At 36.3% G+C, this 16,649-nt stretch overlaps 1 protein-coding gene across 1 annotated transcript; it reads right to left on the reverse strand.

Annotated features, from left to right (window-relative positions):
- Window positions 1-11,055: 11,055 nt before the first annotated feature.
- Window positions 11,056-13,510, reverse strand: LOC111392621. The gene is made up of 2 exons (XM_023017991.1): window positions 13,141-13,510; window positions 11,056-11,532 (listed from the first exon to the last, which is right to left on the reverse strand). Exons 1-2 carry the CDS (start codon window positions 13,348-13,350, stop codon window positions 11,305-11,307), a joined length of 438 nt encoding a protein of 145 aa, XP_022873759.1. The 5' UTR covers window positions 13,351-13,510; the 3' UTR covers window positions 11,056-11,304.
- Between the last annotated feature and the right edge of the window lie 3,139 nt (window positions 13,511-16,649).

The following is a 16,649-nucleotide window of genomic DNA, read 5'->3' on the forward strand; positions in this document are numbered from 1 at the left end:
GTTGAAGATACAAAAGGTGAAACAATATGCCTCAGAGATCCGATAAGGAAACAGCAAGTCAGGGAGGAGTCCAGTCTGTGATCGAGCGATATGAGGAGCAGCATAGCTCTCTATGAACAGATGGATAGAATCAGAGCAGTAACTGTCGTTACGAATCAATGGTAGAGTTGAGTCCTCGAACTATGCGTGCACTACTTGGAGAACTCACACAAGATGTCGTTGAACAGGTAAATCTTCGAAATATTCATAATATGGAAAGATTTACCCAGAATGAGAATGCACATTATGACAACATGGCCAAACAACTGAGTACTTTGAACGAAATAATGAATAAGTTAGTAGGCAAAATTTGTCAATTAGTTATGTTTCTTACAAACCACTTTCAAACTAGGACAATTGTGGGACATAATCCCCCAGTCCTAAATCCAAGTAAAGGGGTCCCTCTACTTCAAACCAAGAGGATGGTGTAATGCCAAATTAGAATAATGGTAGTGGTACGCCTAACTTGGGGGTAATCCAAATGTAAGAGATAATGTCCTAAATAACGGGCAGAATACCCCACGTGTTAATGAGGGAATAAATGTTCAGGCTAATGGTAACAATGACCCAAATTATGGTAACTTTATTCCTAATCAAGGACCAACTATCAGGCCTCAAGCAAATCAACCGGTCAACCAACCTGTGGGGATTCCTTATGACCCCAACGTCATGTTGAGGAATCAGATTATGGAAATCGTACAGGACCAGATGGCTTTTAGGGTACGTCCTGTCATTAGGCCGATTTATACAAAGCCATATCCTGATTTGGTAGACCAAGCATATCCATGGCCTAGAGGGTATAAAGTGCCAGAATTCTCACTGTTTACGGGTTTAGGAGAGGTGTCTACTCTAGAACACATAGGACGATTCACACTGCAAAGTGGTGACGTAACTGATTATCATAAAATGAGGTTTTTCCTTAATTTATTAATAGGAGTAGCTTTCTCCTGGTTCATCAATTTGCCAGCGAACTCTGTTCAAACATGGCAACAATTGGAACAATTATTCCACGCTCAGTTTTATAAGACTGGGTCTGAAGTTACTTTGGCCGATTTGGCAAACCTATGTCAAATGCCAAACGAATGGGCAGAAGGTTTCCTCAAAAAGTTCAAGACAGCAAGAAGTAAATGTTTTGTACCTATACCCGAAAAAGAGTTTGTCAAAATCGCTCAAAATTGTTTGAGCTTTGATTTGAAAAAGAAATTCCAAGACAAGAAATTTCCTTACCTTTTCCAATTGAGCGCGAACGTGATTAGGTATGAACGATTGATAAGAGAAAAAGAGCAGATAAAAAATTCGAGTAAGGGGACTTATTATAGAGACTCAAATTTTGATGTTCATACCATCAATAACGAATCATACGATCAGACCGAAATATGTTTGGCCGAATTAGTCAAAGGAGACACGTATACTTGTTTTATAATGGCTAAGCCTAGACCATCGGGTAAGGATGAGCCTATGAAAGATGAAAACATAAAAGTTAGAACGTTCTCATTCGTTGTAATCAAAGCTGACCTTATATTTGATAAATTATATAAGGATAAGCAGATAAAGTTAAGCGATAAGCATAAATTGCCAAACCCTGAACAAATTAAGGGTAAAAAATATTGTAAGTGGCATAATGCATGGTCACATTTGACTAACAATTGCTTGGTTTTTCGCCATGTGTTACAGGATGCCATTGAATCGGGACGAATTACGTTCGATGATAAGAAGAAGATGGCAGTGGATGAAAATCCTTTTCCGCAGCCACTTGGAGTGAATATGGTGACGTCTGGTTTCAAAAACAAGTTGCCCAAATTCAAATTGGTTATAGATGATGGAGAAAAAGATCCTGGATCACATCCCAACGTCTTTGAGCGTATTAAAGGGAAGGAGCCAAAAAAGGATGAAGATGTCTTGTGTGCAAGGTGTAAAAGAGAAGTAAGTGGGAATACGGAGAAACCAGGGATATGGCAGCATCCCCATCGCCCTACTTTCTTCCCAAACGCTCAGCCTGGTAGAGAGCGAGGTACATCGTTTTATAAGGGACCGCCTTTTGAGAGGCAGTTCGGGCCAGTAAATAATGAGAGAACATTCAGGCCACAACCTCACCAACCAAATGTATGTCATTCGTTCTAGTATAATGCAGGAATGACGATACCTTTCAACGAGATGACTAGGACCCAACAGAGGCATTTCCAACGAAATTATGGACGAATGATGAGGCAACAAAAGGGAGTGCCACGTCCTAAGGCGCCTAAACTACTCGAGGTAGTCAATCAAAATGTTCTCAAAGACAGTGAAGAGAGTGGTACAGATGAATCAATGAAAGAGTTGCCAGAAACTTCTTGTGGGAGATCGAAGTTTGAGCGAGACAGAAAGGATGGAGAAGATCCAGATCAACCCCTTACTATTCAGTTCGGTACGTTACCTCCTGTCGTGGCTAATAACTATTTACTAGCCAATGAGTTTAGGAATAAAGAGAAAGAAGAAGAAGAAAGAGAGGATAACGAAGGAAAAGCGTGCGTGCTGGAATATGAAGAAGGCCAGACTTCTAGAGAGGTCAATAATGGTGAGAAAGATGATGGTATGATAGACATTGAAGAGGAAATCAACCTGGAAGCAGAAAGAAGAAGGAGAGGAGTATCGTACAATACTCTGTTGAAACAACTACATCGAGAGGGAGTTCGTGAAGTATATTTATTGGAAGAACCATCTGGGCGTTCTTTTGATTTTTATGTGCTGTACGGGATGCCCAAAAGGAAGAAGAGAGTGCCTCGCTCTGAAAAGTATGGATCACCTCCAAGAATAATGCCTCCTTCCACTGGTTGGATAACTGAAGATGAAGCATCAGAAAACAGTAAAAAGGAAATTCAGAAGACAGAGGTTCAGTGCGATATACTGCACGTTGACTTATCACAAAAAGATAACTCGACAGAGGACAAGCAGGAAGTAGAAATAGAGGCTGCCGAAAAGGTTATTTTTAAGCGGCCAGCCATGAAATTGACTGAACACTTGAGGCCGTTGTACGTTAAAGCTCTAGTTAACGGCATACCTGTGGCAAAGGTGCTTGTCGATAATAGAGCAGTTATAAACACCATTCCATTTAGGATGATGAGAAAATTTGCAAAGACAGAAGGGGATATGATTCCAACAGAAGTCATCCTTACAAGTTTCAATGGAGGAGCAACTGCAGTTAAAGGAGTTATGCCATTGGACATAACTATAGGTACAACTACTAGGGCCACAGTCTTCTTTGTAATAGATGGTCCTACTAGTTACAATGTGTTACTAGGAAGAGATTGGATACACGAAAGTCGCTGTATACCCTCATCGCTCCATCAATGCCTAGTTTTTGGGAATAACAAAGGTGAAGCAGAGGTGGTGCAGGCCGATCATATGCCTTTTGTCGCAGAAGCAAACTCAGTGGAAAGGTTCATGTACGAAGGAAACTATGGACCTGTCAGGGTAGTCCAAGATGGGGAAGAAACTCAAATTGTCGTGCAGAGTGAAGAGCCATTTTCAGTGGATGCACTCACTGAAATGTTCAGTTAGATGAGGCCAAATATAGTGGCCCTAGAAGAGCCAGTAATTGGCAAAAGAATAATCAAGGAGTCTTGAATGAGTTCTAAACAACAAAAGCAGATGGCCGATATTCAGGCCTTCAAAGCCAAATTAATGGCTTTCAATAAAGAATGTAAGGACAAGACGAAAGAAGAGACAGCCCTGAAAGCGTTGAAAGACAAATTAGCAGTATTCGAATTGGAATAAAGTTTTGGCTGAGAAGTCAACAAGGTGGATTGTTTAGAAGAAGAAGTGCTTACAAGGGAGCTGGACGATGAAGTAATGCAGATCATCAAGCTTGGATACGCTCAAGCACAAGACCCTCTGATTAAAGTAAATATTGGCAATGAAGGAGAAAATCGTCCAACATTCATCAGCCAGATGCTCGATCAAGAGGTTAGTGATAAATTAATCGGTTTCTTAAAGTAGTATAACGATTGTTTTGCTTGGGAATATGAACAAATGCCTGGTTTAGATAGAGACTTGTTGGAACATATATTGCCAACCAAGCCTAATTTTAAACCTAATAGGCAACTTCCTAGACGTTTTGCTCCTAATGTACTCCCTGAAATTAAGAAAGAGATAGAGCGATTATTAAAAGTAGGCTTTATTAGAACAGCTAGGAATGTCGAATGGTTGTCCAATACCTTGCCAATATTAAAAAAGAATGGTAAACTAAGGGTGTGCATAGTCTTTAGGAATTTAAACATAGCCACACCTAAAGATGAGTATCCAATGCCATGGTAGATTCTTTATTAGACTTAACTGCCGGACACGTCATGTATTCTTTCATGGATGGGTATTTAGGATACAATCCAATTTATATAGCTGAGGAAGACCCACACAAAACTGCCTTTAGATGCCCTGGATCTCTATGATGTTTTGAATGGGTAGTCATGCCTTTCGGCCTGAAAAATACAGGAGCAACTTATCAAAAGTCAAGGAATTTAATTTTTCATGATATGATAGGCAAGTTTGTTGAAGTATATGTAGATGATATAGTGTTCAAATCCATTAAAGAAGAGGACCATTTCGAATAGTTAAGATGTTCATTTGAGCGAATGAAGCAATATAAGCTAAAGTTGAATCCTTTGAAATGTGCATTTGGTGTTAATGCAGGGAACTTTCTAGATTTCTTGGTGCACAAAAGAGGGATTGTACTTGATAAAAATAAAACGAAGGCCATTTTAGAGGTCAAACCACCTAACAACAAAAAAGAATTGTAAAGGTTTCTAGGCCAAGTAAACTTTTTAAAACACTTTATTTCTAACTATGCAGGGCGAACTAAAGTCTTTTCGCAGCTTTTAAAGCTGAAAAATCAGGACGAATTCGTCTGGAAAGAAGAACATTAAAAGGCTTTTGAAAGCCTGAAGACATATTTATCAAGTCCACCAGTGTTGGTGTCACCAATCTAAGGACGGCCAATGAAAGTGTATGTATCGACTGAAAAAGAATCAATGCTGGAATGGTCGCGCAAGAAGACCAATTTGGTGAAAAGAGGGCGATTTACTACTTGAGTAGACGGTTAAGAAAATGTGAATGTAATTACTCTGCTATCGAAAAATTATGTTTTGCGTTGTATTTCACATGTACAAAATTAAGGGCTTATTTACGACCCGTAACCGTTTATTTGATTTCTAGAATAAATTTGATTAAATATATGTTCTCTCGCCCTATTTTACACCAAAGGGTAGGCCTTTGGACGTTAGTTTTATCAGAATTCGAAATACAATACATAGCCCAAAAGGCGGTAAAAAATCAGGCTTTGGCTAACTTTCTAGCCGATCATCCATGCCTTAACATGCCTGGAGAAATTGAATTAGAAATCAATTCGTTCGAGCTAAAACCTTGGGTGTTGTATTTCGATGGGTCAAAAACCTCTAAAGGTGCAGGAGTAGGAGAAGCATTGACAAATCCTTTAGGGATTTGCTACAAGTTCGCATTCGATTTGGATAGGATGTGCACCAACAATCAGGCCGAATATGAAGCCTTAATCGTGGGCTTAGAACTAATGATAGATATGGGGGTAAAAAATGTAAACATTAGAGGCGATTCTCAATTGGTAATTTACCAACTAATTGGTGATTTTAAATGCCAAAGTGATTCCATCATGAGTCAATATGAAATCGCCCAAAAGTTATTAGAAGAATTCGACCAAGTAGAACTTCAATGCGTTAATAGGATATACAATGATGTGACAAATGAGTTGGCCCAGATGACCTCAGGGTACTCAAAGGTTTTAAATTGGAAGTCTACTCGTGAGTATGGAACAATATTGCCCGTGATCCAAAGAAGGGCGAGAAGGATTGAACTTCATTGCATACAAGATGGAGATGCAATGGATTGGAGGGCATAGATTAAGGAGTTCCTTAAAGAACCTAATAAAAGAGATAGTAGAAAAATGAAGTTGCGTTTGCTAAACTATGCACTGATAGATGAAGAGTTGTTCAAGAAATGCTCTGATGGTATACTGCTAAAATGTGTAAGTTTGCAAGAAGTCAGGATGATCATGACTGAAGTGCACGAAGGGATATGTGGAGCTCATCAAGCTGACCAAAGGATGAGATGATTAATTATTAGGAGTGGATATTTTTGGCCAAAGATATGAGAATTATGCGTTCAGTATGTAAAGAGTTGCTTAGCATGCCAAAAGCATGGTCCAACACAAAGGGCGCCAGTACGAGAGATGACACCTATTATTAAACCTTGATCGTTCAAGGGTTGGGCGATAAACCTGATAGGGAAGATTTATCCCCCATCGTCCAAGCAACATACATTTTTTATAGTTGCAACCGATTATTTCAGTAAGTGGGTAGAGGCGGTACCTTTAAAGGAGATCACCCAGAAGAATGTCATAGAATTTATCCGTGATCACATCATTTATAGATTTGGAATTTCACAAACTTTGATGGTAGATCACAGGTTAAATGGGGATCAAGTGAATAAATTCTTAAGCGAGTTTGGAGTTAAATTAGTAAACTCCACACCATATTACACTCAATCCAACGGGCAAGCAGAATCTTCTAATAAGATTCTAAAAAATATCATAAGGAAAATGATAGATGAAAATGTCAGAAATTGGCACGAATGTCTGAACAAGGCCTTATAGGCTTATAGGACGTCGCCTCGATCAAGTACCAAAATTACTCATTTCCAACTTACTTATGGATAGGAAGCCGTTTTGCCTATGGAAATCAACGTGCAATCGATCAGAGTGTGTTTGCAATATAAGTTAAGCGATGATGAGTATACCGAATCACTAGTTCAAAACTTATTAGAGTTGGACGAATTAAAGTTAGACGTCCTAGATAGATTGCAAGTTCAAAAACGAAAAATGACTAAATTTTATAATAAAAAAGTTATAGCCAAGTCGTTCAGCTTGGGCGAACTGGTTTGGAAAACAGTACTCCCTTTGGATAGGAAAAATCCAAAGTATGGCAAATGGTCTCCCAATTGAGAAGGACCATATAAAGTGAATAATGTATTGCCTGATGGAGCCTATCATTTGGAAGATTTAGACGGCACCAAGCACATGAGGTTCATTAATGGCAAATATTTGAAAACGTATGTTCCTTCCTTATGGGAAAGTGAACAAATAAAAGCGTAACCAAATCGCATTGAACGATCGTAGAGTAAAAAGGGTCAGAGCGAAATACGTTCAAATAAATTCCTTTATTATCAAATGTTCATTACAAAGCTGTGAAATACAAGATGCTAAATGCTCTATAAACTACAATTAAGAGCAAACTAATCTCCCGGTCGATCGCCGAGTAAGAGGGTGTACTGGTCTTGATCGCCATCCTGATCGCACTGCTGCAAAGGCAAGCAGAGAGGTCGAGAAGCACTCTCAGCAAGCAGAAATGAAGATGAAGCGCCCTCACATCGCCTTCCTAAATGTATCGTTGCAACGACAGGCAAGGAGGCTGAGAAGCACTCTCAGCAAGCAAGGTGGCCTGCAAGCACCCCAAAAATTGTCTTCCATCATTGAACTCCTTATAGGAACGGAGACGATGGGAAGAACTTTGCTGCTGGCCAAAGAATATTTCCTATATCTCCCATACCAAATGTGACATCAAGAAGGATGGTAAAATGGGCGGATCAGATGATCCATTTCCATGAAAAACGAAGGTGTTGGATTAATTGTCAAAATGCCAAACAATGGCAGCAAATTGGTCTTTTGAAGAAGAAAATAGAAATGAGGATGAAAAGTATGAAGTATACGTGTATTTATAGGGAGGTGAAGGTGAAAATACAGAAAATGAGCAGCCACATTCGTTTCTAGTAAATGGGATTAAGCGGCCCAGAGTCTAAGAGAGAGAGAGAGAGAGAGAGAGAGAGAGAGAGAGAGAAGAAAGGGGGCAGAAATATCAAGAGAAAATGTGCAAATTTTTTTTAGTATAAAGTAGTTAAATGCTTGAGCGATTGACGATTAAAATACAAACGTCAATAAATACACAAGAGGCTAAAATAGTTATTCATTAACAATGATGGCTGTTGTTATGATCAAAATTAGCAATGGATATCAGTACAAGGTTACAAAGGGAAAGTCAATACGAAATAACAAAAAGAAAAAGTTAAGGCATTATAGGTCTTGATTACAGTTCGCCCCATACCAAACGAATTCTTTTCTTAAGTCTCCCCCAGTCCTCGCTCTGCCGAGAAGAAGTGATATTCAATTCAGCCACAACATCATCATCAACTTCCAGCTTCTTGTACTGCTGGACCAAAGACTTAGTTCGCTCAATTCCTTGGGAGGCATTATGCTTTTTAGCAGCCATTCTCACCTTGCAGTCGTCCATCTTGGCTTGAAACTCCTTCATCTGTGCAGCCAAACTAGTCATCAAAGAGTTTTCAATCATGATTTTGGAAGAGATTTCTTTCAACTCGTCCTCAGCTTTGTTGATCTTCAGAAGCAAGGACTCTTTTTCAGATACAGCGCGAAGATATTGAGTTCTTTTGGCCTTCAGTTCAACATTTTTGGCACGGAATGGACAACTTTCAACGTCGCTTTAAAATCAGCAGAAAGATTGAGCGACGGAAGTGTCAGTGCTTGCTCCAATTTCGCATTCAAATGCTCAAACTTCTCCTTATGTTTGGCAGCACTAGCCTTACTGATGTCCATATCCATGAAGGACACATACTCAAATATCGACTGCTTGAGGAATTTCATATCTTCCTCTGAAGAAGCAGAAGGACAACTGGCTGAAGGAGGGCGAGATGTCTTGACTTGCCCCCAGGAAGTGAACAAGTCTTGGATGGAACGCACAATTTTATCAGCATCCTGCAAAGAAAGTTTCCAATATTGAAGGTTTCCACTACACTAAACAAAGTGGAGGTAAAGGTGAAGCAAAGATTACCTCATCAGTAATCTTGGAAGGTGGCATATCCCCAGCCAAATCTGCCACTTGTGGCTCCACCATTCGTGAGGACTTCTCCTTGTCTAAAAGAGAAGACCTTGTCGAAATGGGCAGATCATGGAAGCATCTGCAGAACTCAAAAAGCAACAAATCAAAAACCAATAGCACAACCAAAGGCAAAGCATCAAAAAATGAATTATCTTCTGCTTCGACGTTTGGGGGGTCAACGCCCTGGGAAGAAGGTGGCTCATCCATTGGTTGTGATGAAGATTCTGGGACTGAAGATTTCTCTTTAAGCGTAGTCCCTTCATCAGTTGGTTTGGACGAAGCAGCCTCAGCAGAGGATGATGGAGCAGGAGCTGCCAACACCAAAGCCTTCAAAGGAGAGGCTGAACTTTTCTGAGAAATCCAAATAAATCATCAGCACATAGAAAAGTTGCAAGTATGGAAAGGTATGCTTGTGAGTAAACCAATTTAATTACCTTCCTCCTGACAATGAGAGGGGTGTCATCATCATCATCATCAGCATCATCTTCCAAAATGGGAGATGCTGAGGCTGGCCGTTTGCAGCTTGGGGCACTTTTAGCTGCAGTGGGCTTGACAGGAGGAGAAGTCGATGGAGGAGCAGACTGTTTAGCACGAGTAGGGGAAGAGGGACTCCTAATGGACAGAGGAGTGACCAAAACAGGAGAGGTGGAAGAAATGTTTGGCTGGTCCAGTGAATGGAAAGCACGATTGGGATCAGTCGCAAACAATCTGCGCTTCACTGATAGCCAGAGTTGTTCAAAAAGGGGATGGATGGCACGGCTAGAATTAAAGGGGGCTAACGAAAAGCTGCTCGTCAAAAGAATATTGCGAGCATCTATAGCTTCTGCCTCTACCTTATTAATGGTGTGGAAGCGGTCTATCAAGTTTCTTGAATAGCAAGGGGGAACGGGTCAAGTTTGGCCGAAACCAAGTTGGCGAGCAAAGAATTGGGGAGCGTATATTTCAACCCCAACTTTGGCATTTGTCCCAGTCAAAATATCATGGAACAACTCCCTTCCGGTCAAAAACTGAATCCAAACGAACAGAGAGGTGCTTGCACTATCCATAATGGATGGAGGTTGCACATAATCCGAAGTCAAAAAGGGAGGAAAAAGAAAGAAGGGATTGAATCCAAAGTATAAAAGAATGAAAAAAGTCCCTTCTGGACATGTTTACAGGAGTTAGGGGATCAATAGCTAGCCCATAGCAACTAGCAGAAGGACTGGAAAATGATGGAGCACCAAGCGATGGAAAATAGGCTCTCAACCACATTTGAGTGAACCAAAGAGGCCCACTGCCGGTGGGAGTTGCACCATTCTTCAATTGTGATTGAAGAGAAGCCATGTCTCTATAGAGGGCAGCTAAAAAGAAAGAACACAAATTCAGACGCCTACCACGCGCCAATTCGTGCGCTATGGGTAAATAGCTCATGGAGGGCTTTATGCTTGGCACACACAAAATGTATTTACAAAGTCAAATCAGAAGAAAGGCCACATGCTTAGCATGGGAAGGCTCAGTGCTCGAGTGGTTATGATAGGTTTGCAGGTTTGAATAAAACTCGGTGAGTTTTCTTTCAAATTTTGGGGCGACACCAGAAATAAAAATACCAGGGAAAATGGTATCGCTCAAAGGTAGCAGATTTATTAGGGCCTCAACATCCCTTAAGATAATGGATATGGGGCCAAGAGGGAAAATAAAAGTATTATACTCAGAAGACCAAAAATTTAAAGAAATTGAAAAAAGTGCTGAATCAAAAATAGGGGGTCGAAGAGAGATTTCAAACAAATCAGAAATCCTAGTCGTGTTACATTTATTTTAGTAGTTACATAGAAATTAACCATCAAACACGATTATAATTTAAAAAGTTGAAATTTTCAAAAGGTTTTAAAACGAAACCTACTCGACAGGATGCCCAGCGAGACGATAATAACATCCATGCTCGTGGTGAACTTTCTAAAATCCCACGATTGTTAGTAAACTGAGTGATTTCAGTGAGACAGGTTTACGTAATACTAGTGAGTAGTAACTCATTGGATGTTAATTGTGCTACAAAATATTTCATTGTAATCCCAAAACGAAGCAGTCCTACAAAAAAATTGCACTCTTTGGTTTGAATAGGCAATTGTGTAAGCAAAGAATCGAATATACAAGTCTTGGCAGAGAATGAAGTTAAAGCAAATACATTGTTTAAATGACTCATACATCCCAAAGTATCAATACATAAGAACAGCAAGTAAATGGCTTTTAAATGCAAGAATTCCTACACCTCAATAAATTCTCATTAAACAGTATTGTACTAGTGTCTTTCATCTCTGAAGTCAACACATTATTTTGTTTATTTTCTCTTCTTCATTGAAGGCTTTCCAGTCTTCGGCTTCGGTTCCACGGATTCCATGGAGCTGTTTAACTGGTTGGTTTGGGGTTCTTCAGGTAGCGTAGACAGCAGGAACTTCTTGCTAGAGCCTACGTTCTGACAGAAGAGCTTCAGCATATTTCTGCCTCTCATCCAATGAAGCATTATCTTCATGTGTGTTTTACTACTCAATCCACTAATTCCAGCTTCCTGTATTAATCATAAGAGCGTGTTACGACCAAGTAATGACTAACCTTTAGTAGATTTTTGTACATAAAGATCAGATGAAAATGAATTTTAATCAAGGAAATATGTACGGAACGTTAGCAATTCATTTACTTACCACAAGCATAAAACAGGACACAAATATAGTAGGATACTAGTAAATATTTCGTCACTGAAATATAACATCAGCTGCTCTAGTGCTTACAAAGCTCGTAAAGATGAGGTGAGGTAAGCAAATTATATGCTACTGAGGTTGGGCCTTGCACATTGACCCCAGCAGAATGTTGATGTCTACCTAATCCAATGGTTAAACATATAGTATTCAATGCTCTTAGGCAATACAATTTTCTTTGTGTAGAGGAAGGGGAGGAGAGGGGATATACTTAACTTTATGACCTAAAGATGTGGATATGCCCTTCAGCATTCAACACCAATTCACTTAAATGAGGTATCAACATATTTTACTTTTTATAGATTTCATTTGATGAAAATATCTGATATGCAAAATTCTATCAACTATTCTTTTCTATACTCCTTAAATAATCCAATTCAAGAATCAATAACCTACTCATAGCTCTCTTATATTTTAAAAATCATTATAACGACTCTTTATTTTATGTTTTTTCAATTTTATTGGACACAGAAGTTTTGGATGTATAATTTTTATCCATAGCATTACTAGAAGTTTGCGTCCTTCAATTTGGGGAAATGTCAGAGCCACAATTGTCCAATGCCCATGATCATGTTTCATCGGTGCTGAGATTAGCAGAATGGAAAGGTGGCCCAATAAGATACAGATAGCCTAGGAAGATGGTGCTTCACTACATTAATTTGGTGCAGTGTAAAAAATGGAACAACAGCTTTCAAAGGCCTTACGATTTGATTTGATTTAGGGAATCAGCTGAATGACACAAATTTTTTTTTGTAGATTTATAGCGTCGGTGAATGAAAGATCTATGCTAGTATGCATTTTCCTTTTTATTTCCGTTTATTATATCTCCTTTCATGCAGCTATCTGTAATCAGAAAAAACAACAGCAAACAACATGGTCATACGTAGATGATACTACACAATACTCAAAAAGAATGTGAAGCCAAGAAAACATAACCATTTATCCGCAAATGACACTCTTAGTATTTGCTTTTTGTGTTTTTGAGGTAGATTCTTCATTTAAGACCTATTTCACCTGCTTATTACTCTTACCACTTCTAATGCAAAGTGAAGGACTTCTGGGCATAGTAATAAACCATTCAACGCGAGATCCAATACGAAGCAGGACCAAAAACTTTGTTTTTCTTTGTAGTTAAAGCTACACAGCTAAAATATATAGTAGCAATGTATCAGACGCAAGGAAAAAATGACAAAAGATTTGTTTTTCTTCATTTGGATTCACTCTCCAACAGTTTCTAAGTATATAAAACATCATTAGAGCTTCAGAATTGCAGGACATGAGGTCCAAATAATTAAAATTGTTTAAATCCTTGTTGACACAAATAGCACCCAGATTTATCAGGATTCAATTTACATTTTCAAAACAGCTATAAGCATACACAAAAAAACAGAAATAATAATGATAATAATCTGATTTCCAACCTTGGCGTGGTTCCAAGTGTTGGAGATGGTGAGTGGGCCGTGGTTCTTGATGACGTGATACAGTCCCTCAGCAATGTAGGCAGCCTCCTGAAATGGCACCTTAGGGTTGATCTTTCTCAGATTTGGTGCGCGCTTCCGCGAGCTCGAAGAGAAGTATCTCATGGTATTGCCTGCATTTGCAATTGCTCCATTTCTCCAGCCAAGCCACATCGATTACTGCAAGAATTAAACTTCTATTCCACTTTTCTGTATCCAACTTTCTGTTCTTCTATTGATCTCCTCGCTCTAGCTGCTATTCTCCCTTGCCACTACCTCAAACCCTCGTTGAAGCCTGAAAGTAAAGCTTCGCTCAGCCTTGGTTCCTTTTCGGCTGGGCCCATTTTATATAAAATTAGCCCAGGAACATTCACATCCCATTTTGTATAAATGGGAACAAAAATGGCCCATTTCTGGTCGGCCCATTTTGATGAAAATAATTTGGGCATTTTACAAAAATAGAGGGCTGAATTGAAAATAAATTTTTTGTTAAATATTTGAAAATTACAACACAAATGAGTGCTTCAGAAAAATACAACAATTACCGTTTATATAAATTTTGACAATATTTTGATAAATTACAATGGTTGTTACTTAATTATGTCTTTTTTTTTTTTTTTATAGTGTTTGTAATTTTTTAAATTATAACTTGCAATTATGTAATAATCATATTATATCCTGCTTTGTTTGTAATTATTATTATAAATTGTTCGGTAATCATGTTACATCATGTATTTTTAATTTGCTTATTATTAAATTTACATGATATATAATTTTTTTTTTCTTTACCGTTATGGACTCCATAGAAACGAATAGATATTGTAATGAAATACATCAATTTGCACAAATAATCATTTTGTGATATTAGAGGAAGAATACCCAACAAAAAAACTTGCATGTCTCCACAAATCAAACTTTATATTATTTAATTCCTATACAATTCATCCATCTTACAAATCAAAATTCTATTCATAAATTTGAAGAAAAGAAATAAAGTGTAATAAAAATTAAAAATCGATGGAGGTTGATGAGAGCAGTAGGCAATATGGTAACTAAATTTAAAAATAGATGCCATAAATTTGGAAATTTATTGTCAATAAAAAATAAATAAAAGTTATTTGATCAGATAAGGAATTCAATGCTTCCAATAAGAACTACTAAACACCAACCGTGCAATCATCAAATAGAGAACCCTACAAAATCCAACGAAACCCATACTTTTTGCAACCTTTTCGTTGCCAATTTTCAATTCTCAAATTTCTACTGCAATTCAAACAAACCATTCGATGGCCTCCATCGAGTCTCCATTTTGCCGCCGTCACCAATGTTTAAATCAATGGTATATGCAAATAATGTATTTCATCTACTAAATTAATATTATTAAATGAAATGAAAATAGTAAAACTAAATACATCTAAAAAAAAGAAAAAAAAATTCTTAATTTTACATACTCTTATGTAAATTTTTGCATTTATTATTCGATAGTTCCTTACCACCAATTCGATCTCAGTTCAATTTGTTGAATCTTGACACTGGATCCTTGGGAAATACGTGGAAATGACCTAAACAAAGAGGCCATTTGTCCAAAATAACTTTTGAGTAATTTAGATACATAAAATACCCCTCATTTTATTAACAAGTTAATATCATATAGAAATCTTGCATTTTAGTTCTTAAAATTAAATATTACTTGATTTTTGATAGATTTATTATTTTGATTTTTTATAGACTTATTTGATTTTTGTTCACTTTAAGTAGTCTCCCCTAATGGTATCAGAGCCAGAGAGATAATTAAAAATTATTATAAATTAAAATAAGAAAAATAGATAATTATTATAAATTAGAAGAAGGAAGAGGAAGTTATATATTTTTAAAACTTATTTCTAATAAATTAAAAATAATGACATTAACAATAGTTAAAGATGTACCTAAATAAATAAGAGAACAAATATTAGAAAAATTAATAATAGAATTGATAAAAGAAATATATATGTATGAAAAAGGTATTAAAGAATATGAAGATGAAGAGATTAATTTATATTATAAAGAGAAATATGAGTGTAAATAATAATACATATTTGAAATTAAATAGGTTACTTATAAAAATGGAAAAAATATAAGAAGAAATACAAGATATAATGTTAAAATCAGAAGGAATAAGAGTACCAAGTAAAAGACAACTAATAAAATTAAAATGTGAAAGATTAAGACTTGAAAGTAAATATTTTAATATAGCAAAAGAAGAATTGGTAAATATAGATATAGCTAATAGAAGATTTGAAATAATAATAGATAAAAAAAAGAAGATAAAAGATGTAAATTGACTTATGTGTTAGAAAGATGACATGAAAAATTTAATATGTCAATAAGTGAATATATAGAAAAATTAAAGTCATTAATAAAAATGTTAATAAATGATATACGAGACTTAAGAAATGAAGTAAGAGAAACAAGAAATGATATAAATATATTAAAAATTGAAATTAGAGAAATAAAAGAAAATAATAAAAATAAAGAAAAGAAATGACTCAAATAGAAAAGAAATATATTGAAAAATAGAGTGTAGTAAGAGAAACAGGAAGTATGGATGATGAATTTAGAAAAAATATATTACCAAAAATATTGGAAGAAGAAGAATTTAGAGAAAAAATATTAGGAAAATTAAAAGTGGAAGAAAAAGAAGATAAAGATGAATGAGGAATTAGATTCACTAATAGAAAATTTTGATCAATTAAGTTTAAGTAATATAAGTGAATGCCAAGTTTTAATGAATACTAGAGGAGGATTTAATCAAATAGGAATCTCTAAACAAGAATTACAAAATTTAGATAAAAGTTATGCACATATATATAATAAACCATATAGACAATTTTATGATAAAGTAAGAGATGGACAACTACCTAAAAGAAATAAATATAGAGGCAGGTTTGAATTAAATGATAATTATGATAAACCTATTAACAATGGAGGAACAAAATTAGATTTAAATTGCAAATTAGATACTAAAAAAACCTTATTAACTTGGGGTAGATTCAATGATATTATTCTTTTTATATAATAAATATGACACATGGGAAAATATTGAAAGAATAATAGATTTCTTAATAGCATCATTTGAAGGAGATGTTAGAAATTGGTGGGAAGGAATAAGTAATGATACAAAAACATTAATAAAAAGAAATGTATAAACAGAGATAATAAAATCAGATAGACAATGTATAGAAAAGTTAGTAGAATATATTTCAGATGAATTTTTAGGAGAAAATTGGATAAGAAATGCTGAAAGAGAAGAAATAAGAAAAAAAAGACAATGCTAGAATTAAACTAATAAATTTAACAATATGTAATATGTGTAAAATTAAAGAATATACTTGTGAATTTAGAAATTATTATTATGTTCAATTTTACAATAATGAAAACCAAGAAAAATATCTAGATATGTACTAAAATAAATTATCAGGCTCGTGGGGAAT

Source organism: Olea europaea, unplaced genomic scaffold (assembly GCF_002742605.1).
Source record: "Olea europaea var. sylvestris unplaced genomic scaffold, O_europaea_v1 scaffold948, whole genome shotgun sequence".
NCBI classification, from domain to species: domain Eukaryota; kingdom Viridiplantae; phylum Streptophyta; class Magnoliopsida; order Lamiales; family Oleaceae; genus Olea; species Olea europaea.